At 36.7% G+C, this 18,337-nt stretch overlaps 1 protein-coding gene across 6 annotated transcripts in view; it reads right to left on the bottom strand.

Moving 5' to 3' along the window:
• The window catches only part of LOC124636270, a 179,743-nt gene that overhangs the window by 103,314 nt on the left and 58,092 nt on the right, over positions 1-18,337 (bottom strand). For all 6 annotated transcript variants that reach the window (XM_047172286.1, XM_047172287.1, XM_047172288.1 and 3 more), the window contains one exon: positions 16,599-16,682. In XM_047172286.1, coding sequence (XP_047028242.1) covers positions 16,599-16,682 — 84 coding nt within the window. The remainder of the gene's footprint in view (positions 1-16,598; positions 16,683-18,337) is intronic.

Genomic DNA, 18,337 nt, shown 5'->3' with positions numbered 1-18,337 from the left:
TAAAAAACCGTTTTTTGCTTATAACTTCTTAACATATTTACATAGCAACATCGTTGGTATATCAAAAAATGGCTTTTTTTTTCTTTAATATTTATTTGTCATATAAATAAATATTGGATTTATTCTCATTAAGTTATAGCTAAAAATGTATATTACCAGAAATGGAACAAAATTTTGAACCATAATGCACAATAAGATTTTATTCATGTAAATTGTTGACAATGACCTACACACAGCAATAGTCCATTGCGATTGTCTTGACAGTAAAGTAGCGATGTTCATTATAATGGTAACTTATTATAGCCATAGTATTCACTGCTCAAAACAATCTATTGTGGTAACAGTAAACGCGAATAATATGGTAACATACTTTACCGAAATCAGTTTTATTTTTTCTACTTGAATAAGTTTGTAATAACGGTTTACTGAAATATTTAGAGTAAATATTTAGAGTAGAATACTATGGGTAAATTCATTACAAAATGTCTAACTCAAAAAGTAATAGCACGAATCACGTGAAAAAAATTCACAGGGTGTAATCGCACCTCTAGAACAATAATTCCCCATAAAAGCACTTCTATCGTAATAATCGATTACGATATTATTCGGTGGGGACAGCGAAATATTCTTTTGTTTTAGTTGTACTTAATTTAAGGTTACATACCTATGGTATTTCTGTAAATATCGAACAATAAATACGAGTATATAGTTTATCCATTTTATTTTTAACTGAAATTATGATGGCCGATCAGATTCGCACAGGTTCGATTCTCAAATGGAGCAAATATTTGCTAGGCACACAGATTTTGTTTCGGTTCTCAATGTTTGTGCATGTGAGATTTATGGCTGTAAACGCACCCACGGTTCAGGAGAAATGCTCCAGGGATGGAAACTGTTTTTGTAGATAAAAAAATGCAGATGATTGATTTACGTGAAACACGTTAACGGGGTTATATCGGAAAAACGAGATTGAGCGTTCATTAAAATTTAAAGTACCTAAGACAGAATAGGGGCAAAAAATCAAAACGGCTCAGAATGATTTGAGACATCACCCGCGCACTGTTTTAATTACACCACATTTTAAGACTACTTCTTCGTAATATTTATTGCAGTTGTTTGCATTTCCTAATTTGCAATGCATAAATAACTTGATATAGACTATCCATTTGCAAAATATACACCAATAACCACAGTTTTACACCATTAATACGCAAATAATAAAAGTCCTAAAACAAAACATTTCTGAGCTAACAAAATTGTTATCGCAGGACAAAGGTCGCCTCGTCCCTGAAAGTCCGTAAAGCAGAAAGTATGAACCAAATATCGGCTCTGTTTGGTTAGGGCGGGCTGTCTGCTAAACTAAGGCTATTATTCAGGTTCTGTCAGTTAATGAAATATATTGTGTGCGAGTGCCCTTTTATATCGATGTCTTTGGTTTCTTTTTAAATTGGTGTGATGTTTGAGCTAGTGGTTTACAACTACATATTTATATTCATATCATTTATTTGCGTTCCACAATTGTTTAAACAAGGTGTTACAGAAGGCTTATAGCTAAGGACAATTGTGGACCCTGTTAGGGTAATATGCATAAATTTTTTTGATAAGAAAAGGTCTAAATCTTACTTATATTATAAATGTGAAAGTTTGTGAGAATGTATGGATGTATGTTTGTTATTCAATCACGCAAAAACGGCTGGACCGATTTGATTGAAATTTGGTATGTAGATAGGTAGGACCTTGGATTAACATATAGGCTACTTTTTATCAACACACCACGCGGGCGAAGCCGCTGGCGGAAGCTAGTAAATCATAAAACCACGAATTTGTAAAATATACATATTAAAATAGATTCTTACTAAGTGTACCTACACTTTTGCCTAAACCAACAAAACATACGTAACTTTATATTCGAAGCGAAGTAATGTGATTGTAACTGATTAATGTTTTATATAGTAATACAGTCGTACTTTAGCTGTAAGTCAGTGTATAAGTGTAGGTAAATTAATTTTCCTTCCTTTTGGCATGCTGCCCGAAACATTATCACAATTCACTACACATAGCTGAATTAATAAAATGTTTAAGTCCATTATTTTTCTTTCCATATGACTAAAATAAAATAAAGATGTAATATGCGTGAACAAAGTCGTGTAATTATTTAATTAATGTTGCGTAAGCCTTCATTATAAACGTCAATTAAAGGAGAGATCTTTGTCTGCTCGTATTTGTAAGCAATTAATATATGAATTCTATTGTAATGGGAGGCATTTAAAACAATCAGAAATTCCTATCGCATTGTAAGCTATTTACCTCGGTAATTATGAACTTAGAACGGTCAGCTAATGGCGCTAACAGCTTTCAATTAAACGGCGCCAGTTCACCGAATACCGCGCGATTTAGCTAAAACTGTGTTACCAGTAGTGTGATAATTACGTACCTATTAAAATACGCTGTATCTGTAAACAATGAAAGTAGGGTAAATGCTGCCAATGTTGGTCAGAAAATATAATTCAGAGCGTTCTGTTCAAGGCATATTATCCCGTGTAACGAGAGCCTACGTAAATACGAATGCTCGCGACAGCCCACCAATTGCAAAATCATTAATAAACACCCCGAAATATGAAGTGGTGAAATAATAAAGTCGGAACGAGTCGCCGCCTGGCGCAAATTGTCGGTTACCAGCCGTTGCTTGCGATTTATTCATAAAAGTAAATTGGCCACGTGTACCCAATGTTGGTTTATTGGATAGCCACTATGTAAAGTTTATTATTAAGTGTATTTGTCCCTTTGTAGGTAGCCGCAGCTCGAAAGATTAGGAAAGATGTGATTTTGTCTCCAGTTTCATGAAATATTCTCTATGTATTAAATGTGTATGTGTTAAAGGCTGGCTGCATTGCCACGCTGGATGGCAATGCATATCCTTTGGCCGAAGTATAGGCCAGCCTTTTGGTCACGAGTGGACTCCACTAATCGCTTACTGATTTCTCGAAAGAGTCTGTGGGCACTTGGGCCCCATGGTCCCAAGGTTTCAACCCCAAACGGCTCAAAAATGCAATTGCCGGTGAGGTTTACATATTTGTGCCGTTTGAGGTTTTCCGTAAGCCTAGGTAATTTCAAATATGTCAGGCACATTAAGTTTAATGTAATGTCTTAATAAAACAAACAGACATTTGTTTTGTTTCTGGTATACTTACCTACTTGAAGAAAGTTATGTTTATTCATGAAATACATAGCAAACATAACTTAAGAAAACGAGACTGTGATTAAGGCTCAAAGAGATGTTTAAAAACTTTAGAAAGTTAAAAGTTTATGCCTCGATGCTAGAGTTGAAAGCCAGGAGCATTCTTACTTTACGACTTCTATGAGAGTTGAACTATTCTAACTAATATTTTAAATGAGTACTACCTATGTGAGTTTTTACACTTTCTTTGTTAAACATATCCACACATATTTCATATTCTTTGATAAAAAATGTCATATAAAAAATACAAATATGTATTGAATTGAGAACGTCCACCTTTTTGGAAAGTCAGTTAAAATTGACTTAGATTAAATTTCGTATAGAACCTTATTGAGCCATACTTCTCATACAATTTCTTTAAGAAGTTTCCTTAGGAAGGCATAATCGTAGTAAACAGTGCTCCTGATTAGGATTAATATTATTCCTAAGTGACAATGCACGTGGCAATTAATTCGCTAAGTTAAACATGAACAGTATCAAACAGAATACGTTTACTAAACTCGCTCACTATTATGTCATTAGTTTAACCAGATGTTACAAGTCTCACGGTGTATTGCTTTCAATGATTTAAAATTACTAAAACTATACGCATTTTTAGTAATTACTAATTACCTAAATACCACTTATTAGTTTTTTCCCGCAGTTTCACCAGCGTCCCAGGGGAATTTTTGTTCCCTTTGCTCGGGTATAGCTTATGTCATCCAGAAATAGTGTACTTACCTAGCTTTGCAACGGTTACAGGTTTTTTTTCAAATGGGTACAGAAGTTACGGAGTCTTTGGTCACAAAAAATCATCTCTATAATACTAAGATTACTATCTATCGAATATTTTGTACTTGAATGTTGCAAAAATCGCTTGAATCCACAACAATTTGTAAGTAAGTATTCTATCTTATACTCAGCAACGGCATTTGCTCGGCCCTTCTAAAGCACTTGTATAAATCGATTTACAACACGAATCTACTTACGCATACAGATTCCCATAAGTATTGAGATTTACACCTCGTTATCGCCTAAACTGTTTTCTTTCAAGGATAATGGAACAAATATTTGTGCTAACCATATTTATGGAGATATTCCATCTTGAGTTGTAAACCCACGTCGTGTTTGTTATCAAGATTAGCTGTAATTGGGTGCTTCGTTATATTGTCAGCAAAGATTGAGGTAAAGAGGAATATTGTTGATCGCTTCTTTATTGCATAACTGGTGAAGAGGAGAATGTGTGACATTCTTATCACACTCTTATTATAAAAGTTTGTGAGTGTGTGCGTGTGTTTACGGACTGCGTTAGAACTTAGCTGTAAGCTTACACATCAGAATACTTTTCACAGGCTACTTTTTGTCCGGGCGTGGGAAGCTGTTCCCTCAGGTCTGCCTCAATGAACTGCGACTAAATATTAATTAATTGTTGTTATTTCTAACTGTAAATATTTTAAGGTACTTTAAGATCGTCTCTAAAAGAACATAAGTTAACAAAAATCAAACTACAGAAAAACTGCGAATTTTCATAATCATCTTTTTCATACGGTAGTACTAAGTATATTATACCCTTTATTTATTGCATTACTATAGCTTGCTGTTATATATGTCACATTTTCTTCCTTATAAAAGTAACCCCTTTCATTCATCTATCATCCTTAGAGAAGGGGAAAAGGGTTCATTATGGTAATCAAAACGAAGGCGAATCACTGACAGGATTACTATCATAACAAAATTGTTAGACAAAGCTTTGTCAATTGCAATAATACGATACTGAATTATACATAACCAGCTTCGTTCTGTCGTATTATTTTCCTTACATGGATAACATACATGTAGCTTAATAAGATGTGTATGTTATTCTAATAAGCCTATAAGTTTACTTGATTCATTAAAAATCATCATCGTCAAACGTCATATTTCTAACCAACTTAAAAAGACGAGGTTCATTTATTCAATCAATATCAATGATCCGTGATTTCTACCAAAATTACCTATCGAGCTACTGAGCTATTCTAACTGAAATTTCTATGACTTATTACTGCAATTTCTCGAGTAGAGTTCATAACCTCATGCTTTCTACTAAATCTGTAAAACAAAACATTTCGGTTCACAACCAGACAAAGTGAACTAAAGCATAAATTATTCCGTAGTTCCGAAGCGCAGTTGTCATTATGTATTTTTACTACTAGAGATACAAAATCAATTCCGTTGCAGACATTGCCGCCAATTTATGGTAACAAGTTTCGGTTTTACGATACGCAAAAATAACCGTACAATGGTACTACATAATGTTATTTTCTGTACGAGTCCATTCCATTCAAGTAGGGTATCATGTTGTTAGATACTTTATATTGAAAGCCTTATAGAAATAAGGTTTTATGTTAGCACTAATAGAAATGTCGCTGTTTGCAGTGAACGAATGATTTGAATGGAACGTGACTGTTTTTGAAAGATATGCGAATTGAGACTGTTTTTGAGATGAAATAATTTTATGTGTAAAGTGGGGATTTGTTTAAATAATACTAGCTATAAGTGGGAAATTTGTCATACATGAGATGTAAATGTATATTCATATTATACGAGCAATTAATGAAAGCGGTGCACCAAAAAACAGCAAGCAATGCATCAAAAATGTAATTAAACGGTCTGTGAGTAAATATTATTTTTATTCTTCAAAATATTGGAGCCGTTCTCGGAACTGATTTTAACAAAGTGTCCGAAATGAAAAGCCATTGAAACGGTCGATGTTTTCGATTTAATTTCGTGCTGAAAAAACTTTAAAATATGAAAATGTATCTTAACATTTTTTATTACTGAAAGGTATTTTTCATTTGTAATTTAAAACAAATTAGTAACAATTGATAAATCTACGATGCAGTTATTTGTGAGAATTTCTTTGATATGTAAAGTCATGTGCTATGCAAAGTAATGTTCTTCAGGCAGACTCAATTTATTCATTCGAATTTTACTTTTCTGCAAAAATAGGTATGTTGAAATTTCTTATTTTTTTTTGGAAATGGAAAGATATGGAGATACTATACATTGGTGCTTAAGTTATGCATAAGTGGTTGTTGGTACGAGTCCCATTGGGGTACCGTTTCATGTGAAAAAGACTAAAGCTTTCAGATCCGTCATTATTTAATGCTGGTTGAATAGACAGGATCATATCAAACTTAATTGAATTGATATCATCATAAAATGATATAGACTCTTATCGACTTAAGCATCTCCGATCTTCAAGTGTTGCATAGAAGCACGCGTGTATAATTGACTATAATTACACTTATATCAAGATCGGGTAAGAGTACGTTTCATTCAATATCCTGTTTAAATATGAAGGGCAGTAATTAATTTGGAATTAAATACAGACTTTGTAAAGCTCACTCGGGTACATTATACCTACTGTTTTAAGCTTTTGAAAAATTTTAAAGATAGTTCTCATTTTGGTTTATAAATGCGTTCTCAGAGATTTTGTTCGAGCATAACGTATTCATTGCTACTCACATTTTCGTCGCAAATTTTCCAGGTTTGCTGAAAATAATTAATAAAGTCTACGTTGCCTTTCCAAGTTTCAGTTTATTTGTCGGTCGGCCAACCGGTTAATTGCAGTTTTATGTTTTAAATTTTTATATCCAATAAAATGTTCTTACTTTTATTTTTCCTAGAATTTCTGTGCTCACATTCTGCTTTGTTACTTTCATCTTTTATATTGTTATGTTTATAAGAACGGTTGAAGTTTCTAGCCTTTGTTGAGTATAAGTGTGCAATGTAAGAAAGAACTTGCGGAACTTAGTGGTGTCTAGTTTAAATAAACATATAATATTTTCTAACTTAACTTTCATCGTATAGAGCTTTTGAACAACACTCTTTTGATATCTAGATTGGCTTAAAACACAATGCTAAAGATGCTTTTTACTAAAGCACATTATACGAGGTGCAGAGTGTTAATACCCACTAACAATGAAATAAGGAGCCCAAAAAAGCATTTCATTTTGTCGTTCACTGTGAAGAGACGGCGAAAACAAGACAGGAAAAATAAATAATGAAGCCCAATTAACTAAGAAAAGAGCGACGACAACTGATTAGGTGATGACGATACTAGATGAGCTACAAAGGAAAAAATATTTTCTGAACTACGATCGAATGTCACTATTGTTATCCTGTCAAAGCTGTTTACTTACCTAATATTTTTTTAAAAATAATTTTATAAGAGTTCTGGTGGTTTGAGTGGATATTGAAATACATAATTATTTATTAGTATGACACCATATTGGCGAACACACAAATCTTTTGACAAAAAAAAAAAATGAATCATGAGCAAGAAAAAATTTTGATTGCTCATGATTTATTTATTTTGTGTTTCTGAAAAAGCGTTTTTAGAGATCCATCCAGTCAAAATAATGCATTTTTTTACCGTTAAACAAGCGTCTGGAACGTCAATAAAAACCACTGCAGAAGCTTATGAGTATGCATAACAACAAATTTTAACTTTATTTAAGTTTTTATGACAACTTACTAAACTAAGGCACTAAAGTTTTACTGAAGTTGGATGGATGCATTAAGCTACTAAACCAGGCTAGGTTAAACTAAAATAAACTTCAAATTCTTCTCTACAAAGACTTACCTAACAAATGAATATTTAATACTTCATGAGCTTTGTATTTCCTTCATATCGATACAAAATACAAAGCTGGGATTTACGACGAAAAGTATTTATGTCGAAGCCATTTATTTCACTTCAATTCTTTTTTTAGAGGAAAAACGTTCATTTCATAACAAACACATATTTCAAAAGTACATCTAAAAATATTTTTATTTATGTATACAGCCCTACTATATATTTTTTTTTACTTTTACTTTAACTTCTAGTTATTTTGTATCTGCGTTATTCCCATAGCCGGTGTCCGAGATATTTTGTTGACGTAACTCGGAATGCCTGTCTTTGTGCCTAATTTGTGCTTTAAATAATAAAACTCAGTTATTCTGTGCAGTTTTTACTTTGACGCTTTTTTGGAATGTCTTTGTCTAAGTTAAAAGATTAGTGCATGTTTTAGATTTTAAGCCGGATTATGAAATGTAGTGCTAACAAAGTCGGTAATTTATATCAAAAAGGATCTTTTTGTTAAATAAATTATATTAGCTGGCTTTATGCTTGTTTTAATGACTGCATGGTTTGTAGTTTGTATCCTTGGAAGTCAGAGAAATAGAGGGCTACGGGTGGAACGGTGGTTCTTGCTTATTTTTGCTGATGTAAAAGAAGTATGTATAAACGTTTGTTTTTATTGAATATCTTATAGCAAATTCTCTGTTCGTTATGAAGACTCTATTAAGGATTTGCAGATGGTTATTGCAATTCCTACAAACACACCACACAAGTCACTTAGGATCAAACTATTCTCCTTAAACTATTGAGCAGACACAAACGGTATATCATTGTATAGCAATTCAATCATCTCTTTGAAGGTGCAATAACATATCCGGCATAGAAACCTACATTAATAGAAGCTTCCACGTTAATATAACGAACAGTTTACTACGAACTAATTAAGGGTTAGTGGTCACTGTCCATAGAATTACTGGTCAATCGGCTAATGACGTTTGTAATTGGATATGTATTGCATTCCGCATATTAATATCGGCTCTCAGGGATTACTGTGTCTGCATAGCAAATGGCGTAGGTATGTCTAACGGTACTAATTATAATGTTAATTTGAGTAGCGATTATTGGAGCGAAATGATTTGTGTTGCGTCTGTAATTGTCATAGAAAATTGTATTATAAAGATATGCCTACATGCCTAAAATGAAATTCACGAATTTTAAAAGTAGGTATCTGTGCTATTGAAATATGCCAAAAATAGACCAAGTGCGACATATTGTGTAGCTCTGTGTGTGTGAATGTGTTAATAATTAAATCTGCCATGTATTTTTGTTTCAAAGAGTGATAGCGCTAGCGAATCGGGTTAGTTTAAAAACAACAGAATCACGTCATTGTGTCAATTTCCAACAAGCCACAAAGCTTACTGAATATAAATACAACCCTAAAAAACCAAAACAAACCCTTTCCGGGTAAACAAAAAGAAACTCGGACGCATACAATTTCCAGTTACCCGTCAAAATGGTTCCGACTATTTCTCTACGAACAGACCCAACAGCAAGAGGTACTCGAAATAACGGTATTATCATGTTAAGAACAAAACAAAGCTTTTCTATTATCTCCGAGGTAATCAAAGGTAAAATTTTCTATTATATCACGAGGACGGCCGAGTATTCCCGAACCATAGCGTCCAATAATCCTTCACGGTGAAGAGTTGAATAAGGCTGACGTGTTGTGGCATATTCCTGAGCGTCGTTTCCTCAATAATTTGTCTCCGAGTTAAGGCTGACTGGTTTTAACGTTGGTTTTCGAACGTGTTTCACTTTGAATTTAGAATTGTTTTAAGCGGCCTGTCACATTCGCAGAAAGAAATATCGATATGAATTTCGAATTTTGACTGTTGTTGTTTATGTTTTTTTTTAAATTTTAACATTAGCTAAACGATATGCTAGGTATCATACCTACTTCAGCTGGTTGTTTTAAATAATGATGGTGAAATTGAGTAGGTAGATACGTACCCATATTTTTTGTTGAGTGTAATCTGATTGCGGAAAAGGACGCGTTTTGCCATTTGTTAACAAACATTGGGTAAGTATGATGTAGCTTGTAATATAATATTATGCTTTGCATGTAATTTCTTAGGGATTTTAACCACATTGCGGTTAGTGTTTTTATTGTAGTCATCAAGTATTTTTTGTCGATGGTGTACGGGTTTTTTGGCGGAATATATTATTTGATCTTTGTTAGTAAATTGATATTGATGTTGTAATATGGATAGAGGTGGGGGCGTTTTTTATTATGTATGTGTTTACTAGTTATTGCTTTAATTTAATCTTTAATACCTGCCTACGGTACTGGCACCATAATTGGTATAAAAAAGTAAAACCAATCTTTATCGCAATCATCAGCTAACTGGGTGTAATTTGTATCATTATTAATATCGGATAATCGATTAAGCCTATTATATGCATCCTCAATAAACATAATCCCCAAAATTTTGATTATGAAACAGTAGTTGGGGTATTGGGAGAGAAAACTCTGGGGGAGGGGCCTACCCTTCCGGACTAGGTCAAGGGTCAGTGGATCCTCGGGTCGACAAGGGAGGCGCCGCCTCAATGTGTATAGAATAACGATAATAGCCCATTGCGGCCTCATTACACCACTATATTGGATCACTTATCACGTTCTCCAACATTTCATCATTTCAGATTGTTCCATTTATTCCATCATTAATTTATCGCGCATACAGGCGACGTAATACCGTTTGTAAACAAGTAATCGTCGGTTGAAATAGAGCAACAAACGCGCGGTATGTGATAAAGTAAAATTGTGGTTTGCGCCTGCTTGATATCAAATATTTATGCCGAGCATGGAAAGCCGCGGCCAGCGAACGCCTCGCAATGGCGCGGAAAACGTATAAAGCGTGTTATCCGACTACAAAAATAACATTTTTAGTGAAAAATAACATTGGGTAACTGACAATGTTTGCGCTAAAGTGGTCTTGAAAATGAATTGACTTTTCAGCATTTCGCCGATGCTGTCAAGCGAGAAGGAAACGCAATTCCGTATATTTAGCATTTTCTCGCTTTGCTCACCTTTATATTTTCAAATTGCTACATAGATGTATCTTTACGAGATTACGGAGCAAAGCAGAGTTAAGTCTCGCAAACCTCACGATTATGCGAAAAATTGATAAAAATACTTTAACCGATGTAATGCGCGCCTAAATCCGGCTTATCATAAACCCGCTGGTATTTGCTCGTTTCTGAGAATTATTGATATCTACAATAAACTGTTTATATCAATAGACTGGAAGACTTTAACCCAGATATTCGTAATAGTCATGAAAGAGCAACATAAACAGCTTTCATTATTAATTAATTCTTTGTTTGTTTTTTGGATCTAATTAGCTGATAAAAGAATGTTAAGTAGTTTACGACAGGTCTAATTTATGTGACACTGAATTACGGTAGCTGATGTTTGGCGGTTAAATATAAATTCCGAACGCGTAACAGAATATTGCCTTCATAATAAGCCTCTCCTGGTCGGCGAGACGCCATTTTTATTCGAGTCTCGTTCTCACTTCATTTTATTTTTAGACAAAACACCGCCATGCATATTCGAGCTTTTCGGTTGTTTAACCGCTGAAATCATTGCTTAGACGACGGGTGAATTTTCAGCGGAGTTTTTTATAGCTATTATAGTTAATTGTTTGAATTGTTACTCTACCCGGATAATGCTTACTGCGGGAATTTTCCTCTTCAGTTGAAATATCATGGATATAGTCGAATGTAACATGAAAGCAAAGGTTATTTACTGAATCAGCATCGATGTTGCTATTTGCTTTTACAAATTTTGTAAGTTGTATTTAAATTTTAAAGCGGCGGGTGTGAATTAGGTAATCGTATATCATCGCAACACTTCGCAGAATGTTCTAGGCAAATGAAGTGAAAATAGCCAGCATTTTCATCTAGTACGACTACACTAGCAGGTACTTGTTCATGTAGTTTTAACTGAGAAAACCCATTCCTTAAAGATCTCGACAGTAGCTAATTCAGAGTTCACGAGAGACCAAAGAAATTCAAGCCGTTTACGAACTAAAGTCCCAGTTTTAACATTTCCAAGTGCAAACAAGTCTGTGAAACTTGTTCCTAGTTGTGGGACCACACGGGACGTGTTTATTGCAAATAGGAGCTCAGGACGGTAGTGGAAGTAAACTAAGCGGGGATTTCGTGCAGTGTGCGCCGACCTCGCTCCTCACGTCTGTTATTATTTTATTTGCTTGATGGATATTGCTTGTATCTCTTAAAAGTGTATGAACGAATCTAAAAGAATCCGCGGCGGGCCTTTGAACTTTGTTTGTTTTGCTTTTCTCTTGGGTAATGGATAGATTTGATGATATATGTCTGAGACACACACTGTTACTCGGGTAAGGGTTAGATATACGCGCGTGTTTGTTTTGTGATTCAAACAGATAAAGCTTTTTGGAGGTAATTCAAGCGTGTTATTTAACGCACAGTTACCTATGTATTTTTATGTATACAAATTGTTATAAATTTGTACGTAATTTGTTGTTTTGTATAATATAAGCTCTTTCTACCGCTATTTAAATGTACAATGATGTAAAGACAAAAGATGCAAACAATACAAATAGGAATGAGTTAATTCTCATTTAATTGCAAACGATCAACGCAATGCTGACTGACGAAGATCTTAAAAGCGAAGTGATGTAAGAATTTCCGTGTAATTGAGAACCGACTCAAATATTTGGAATCGTTACGTCAGATCATTAAAATAAAGGATTTCAGGTTTAAATTAAATTCAAGTGTGCAATAAATAAATTAATTGAATTTAAGTAAGTAGGTATCTATTGAATATAATTCAGGTAGTTTTGTTTACGTTTAAGATAAAACTTGCATTGTAATTAACTTTATAATATCTCTCCTAAAAGTAGAGCAAAGCGGGACTAAAAGGTGTAGCTCAGGATCGCGAGATATATAGGTAGTAAATCTTTATATATTTGCAAGTAAACATATTCGTAAATTAATCATAAGGGGAAAAAGGATCGCCGACGGCGATACGGATAGCGGCGTCAGCGTGGTCTGCTACGCTGACGACACGCTGGTTCTGGCACAAGGGAGGTCGCACCAGGAGGCGGCCGACATAATGACGCGCGGGGTTGCGATAGTCATCGCGAGGATCCAACTGCTGGGACTGGAGGTGGCCTTGCACAAATCCGAGGCCATGTGCTTTCATGGGCTTCGGAACGCGCCACCTTCAGGCTCCCAAGTCACGGTGGGGGGGGGGGGGGTTACCATCGGCGTCGAGAGGGCGATGAAATACCTGGGACTCGTCCTCGACAGCCGGTGGAACTTCGTCGAGCATTTCCGACGTTTGGGCCCCAAACTGGAGAAGGCAGGTGCTGCATTCAAGCGGCTCCTGCCCAACCTGGGCGGCCCAAACGCCCCCTGCCGTAAACTCTACGCGGGGGTCATGCGGTCCATGGCCCTTTACGGGGCCCCGGTATGGGCACGTTCGGTACGGCCGCGGGCTGTACACTACCTGAATGTGCCCCAAAGGGTGATAGCCATTAGGCTAATCCGGGGATACCGCACGATCTCCCGCGAAGCAGCTGGCCTACTTGCTGGACTGCCACCGTGGGATCTGGAGGCGAGGGTCTTCTTGCGCCTGTACGACTGGCGCGAGGAGGCTCAGCGCCGGGGGGAAACCCCGTTGCCGCGGCAAGTTGTCGCGCAGCGGGCGGAGCTCCGGCGCGATCTCATGGTGGCCTGGAGGGAGCGACTGTTGCAACCCAGTGCAGGGCACGCCACCATCGTGGCGGTAAGTCCCCTCTTTGAGGAGTGGCTCGGGAGGATTCACGGCGCCCTCACGTACCGCATGACGCAGGTCCACACCGGACACGGTTGTTTCGGGAGGTACCTGCACCGAATCGGTCGTGAGGAGGCGCCCGGGTGTCACCATTGTGCGGACAGCACCGAGGACACGGTGGACCACACAGTCCAGGTGTGCCCCGCATGGGAGGGGCACCGCCGGGTCCTCGTCGAGGCTTTGGGCGGCGGCGACCTCTCGCGTCCGGCCCTGGTTCAGGCCATGGTCCGGGGCGAGAGGGAATGGGATGCCGTCGCCTCCTTCTGCGAAGCGGTCATGCTCGAGAAGGAGGAGGCGGAACGCCAGAGAGTTCGCACCTCTCATCCCGGCCACCGCGCTGGACCAAGTAGACACCATGGGCGCCGGGTGTCGCGAGATGACTCCCGGCCACCGTAGGCGTGGGTCTGTGGACGGTGAGTTCGGGTGGCTCATCGTCCCTCTGTCTACTTAGACGACAGACCCGTGTCGACGGCGCGCGTTGTTCCACGCGCTCCTCAAAGAGATGTCAGCAACCCCAGCGGGGCCCAGCAGGGCCAAGGCCTGCCGGGGCTGCGGGTTGTTCGAAAGAGATACCGCGGCTCTCGGACACTCCCTCACCGCTGCTAACCCACAGTGGGAGGGGTCATTTGATGATTTTTGACGTCGTTAAAAAAAAAAAGGGGACAAAGGATTTCCCAACACCTTTAAACCAATGAAACATCATATAATTCAGAGTAGAAGTCGTCTTTAACGTCGAAGCTGACTTATAGTGATTTATTCAAACCTTACTGCAAAAGAATTAATTACTCAACTAAGTGTCAGTAAGGAAAGAAGTTCTCGATAAACTTGCAGGCAGCTGGGCATCTTGAAGTCTGTTACTTTATGTGACGTCATTTAATGGCGGTTAGTCTATTTAATTAAGTAAACAGTTGTTACTCTGACTTTACACTTGCACGTAACTTCCGTAAGTTGTAGGCTGTTAAAAAAAATACTATAAGCGACTTAAGGGGTTTTAAATGTGTTTTATCGTACGTTAATTACATAAGACCGTAAATACTAGTAGTGGCAGAATTATTTCATTTCATGTGACTCGACCACAGAGAACTGAAGTGGCAGAGATGTCATAACGCAAAATGTCTTAAGGAAGTAGCTGGTAGTTCGGGGGACGATGAACGTTATTAGCAACGGCTTGATACGAATTTTTTAGAACCTGCCCATTTTTTTCAAAACTAAGTCACCAATCAATAATGAATAATCATTGACAGAATCGTCATAATTTGACAAGGAACCCGAAAGTCTCCTTAGTTCCAGTAACTGATCACGCATACCGTACGTTACTTTTGCCTACAAGAAGACGTTGGACCTACCTGCCTTATAGCATCTCTGCTCATCTTTCCTTCCTCTGTGGTCGGTGTAAACGCGCGCACTGTTTGCAATGACGTCATTAGCACACTTTTGTTTTGAACATCGAACGGTAGATGTTTTTTTCAGTTGTTAGGATAGTCGTGTTTTGTTTTACTTTGGTTTGTATTGATGATATAAGCATTAGAAAATTATTGTACGTGCTATTTTATCCTTATTAAAAAACTGGCTTCTGCACTCGGTTTCACCCACAGAACCCGAAGATTTTTACTGTCAATTTTTGTCAAAATCCGTGTAGCTGTTTGCGAAGTAATAATCACACGTATTTACTCACAAACTTTCACCTTCACAATGTTACTGTGATGGTCGCTTTAGAAAATAATTCATTTATTACATTTAATTCAGGCTTTCAGACAATACCTTATTCACAACACAACAGTAAGTATGTAGGTACCTACAGTTATGATTCCGAGTAAATTAAATCTATTTCCGGAAACAGTTACAACACAATTACAGTTGAAGATTTCACTACACTGCAGTTTTACAATTCCTTTACCCACTTCTCTATACTTAGCGATTGAATAATTCAAGCAATTTAATTATTCATGGTTGTTGTATGTACATAATTGGCTGCCAATAAATATCAGTTACGACTGCAATTCTATTGCGCATCATTAAAAGTTCTAGCGCTATTTCTTATTGAAGTGTCGTTAAACTTTTATAAGTTGTCGCTTAGGAAGGCTGGTTTGGCATTTTTAGAATATTTTAATTTAATAAAGTAGTTCTAAATATAAAAAGAGTTTTTTCAATACTTCATTACTTAAGTTTGTAACGTGACTAATGAGGTTGACTGTTCATTTAATTGCTTACATACAACACTTCCAAAAAAAAAAAACAAACAGGAAGGAACCTATGAATAATTTATTTAAAAACCTGTAAATTATTGTCACTCACTACGCTCACTATCTCGCTTTAAATTGAAAAATAACCACTCTATCAGAAGAAAGATTAAGCAATTTTCTATGAACATGAGAAATGTACCTGCTCCGCAGAACAGGCCATAAATTAGTTTTGTAGACAAATATTAAATGAAACCTTGGCTATAGATCATTAAATTTGTCATACCTGTAATTTATAGAACGTTTACGACTCAACTATTTCACTAATGCCTTACAGTTTACATGCAGTGTCGTAATTTTTGTTTATTAAATTTATTCAGCATCGAATATATTGCGATAAATTCTTTGGAAACGAATGAATCAATTTTTTATGCAGTATTCAAAGATAGATTTTAGATTTCAGATAAGATATAGGTACCTAAAATAAGTTTAATTCCTATTGCAGTAAAGAACATATTTGCTGAAAACTAAGTGCTTTAAAAGTTTTATCAATATAATCGCCGAAAAATAAGCAAATTTGTTTATTTTGTAGACATAAAATATACACATAATATTTACCTTATCCTTATATGATGTATAAGTTTTAAAGCTTATAATTATATGATTTTTGACATTCGCATTTATTATCTATTTTACAATTAAGTTAGTACTAACCTTGTTCATGATGAGAAGCGGTAGAAGGCGCGGAGAATGCGCTGGAGCACCCGGGGCGACGCGCTAGTCCTCCCAATTCCGGCACTGCGCACAATACAATAACTTATATTAGCATTGCATTAGAAATATGTGTAAGTGACCGGGTTCGCAAAAACTATTACTTATTAAATGAGAAGATGCTGTTCTTTAGAACGAAAATTTCTATTAAAGTACTTTTTCTAAAGGTATTGATTATTATGCTAACTACCGTTTTTATTGCGATGATAGGTATATATTATTTAAGTTTTATTATTAAAACAAAGCTTTCCTTGATTTGAATATTTACAGCCTAATACCCACAAATGTAGTTTTATTTCATTGGCTTTGCCTACCTATTTCCACCAATCTTAGATTCAAAAGCTCGTAAATTTCAGGCATCCTAACAAAAATATTATAACTCTTTGAATACAGATAAAAAGTTTGTGCTTCAAGAATTCAGCTTGAATGTTTGTAAACATTCAACAAAAGAAAACACTGGCAATTCCTAGAAGTCTAGAATTCAGCTCGGAATCTATTTAAATACAGAACACTTTTGCTTTGCTCCTACAAATTCTAAACTTCCTTGAAAAAATACGAGGCACTTTTTCTAAAGCTAAGCGTCCACTTGTCGGTATCGTACGCAACGGACGTATCGCACGCAACGGATCGTAGTATTATTTATATAGAAACTCAAACAAGTGCGTCCACCTGTCCGCATCGTACGCATCGCACATCTTGTTTGAGTTTCTATATAAATAATACTACGAAGCGTGCGTTGCGTCCGTTGCGTACGATACCGACAAGTGGACGCTTAGCTTAACACGAAGCCAACACAAGGAGCGCGGTTTAAACAAAGAAAATACAGATAAATATAGTTCAAACATATCTCGGAGTTGTCATACATTTATCCCGACAGCAAACAACACAAAAAGTGAAGCCAGAGCGGCGAATGCGGAGCGATTAGCGTTCGGCTTTCATGATTAACTCGCAGCTCTCTTCTCTCTCGTCCTTCGCTATTTTGTTGTTCGCCCGTCCCGAGAAATGTTCAAATGGTTTTTCTCAGCAAGATAACAAATAGGCCACGGCCGCTTAGACAGTAATCGGGTTTCACCGAAATGGGATTTCGCTAAGCTATGAAAATTAAATGCTCTGCTCTCAAATTTGAATTATCCCGAGAAGAAAATTAAATAAATTCAACGTGACCTGTAATTTAAACCCCAATCTGAGCAAACTTTCCTCTATCTGAGTGAACTCTGCTGTGCGACTTTGTTTGAATTGTTTTGTATTGGCGGATTTCCTGTACAGTTTGCACGTGGTTTTCCTTACGTACAAGTAATGAATAAGCGAGCCTCGACCGGGTCATTATTCGTGCAAAAAACAGGATGTAATATTTTGCACTGACGTAATTATGTGCCTAAATCGGTTACAAAGCTTCGCTGCTAAAGTGCTGTAAAATTTCACACACGTATGCGGCTATTCAATTTGGAATTATCTCGGAACGAAATTAAATTGAATATCAAACAGTTGAGATAGTGCTGATTTGGAGTCTGTGCGGTGAGCGGGCGCTTAGATAAGTGGCTGCTATTTAATATCTGCAAGATAGGGGGCTCTGGCGCCGTGCCACCGGACCGCGACGAGTTACAAATAGGCATATCTCATAACTCGAAAAAGCAAGAACTTAACTCGAACACTAGCCAAATAACTCATTACACTCAAAAGAA

The sequence above is a fragment of the Helicoverpa zea genome, chromosome 14 (assembly GCF_022581195.2).
Source record: "Helicoverpa zea isolate HzStark_Cry1AcR chromosome 14, ilHelZeax1.1, whole genome shotgun sequence".
NCBI lineage: Eukaryota > Metazoa > Arthropoda > Insecta > Lepidoptera > Noctuidae > Helicoverpa > Helicoverpa zea.
This window is presented reverse-complemented; position numbering and strand designations above follow the sequence as displayed.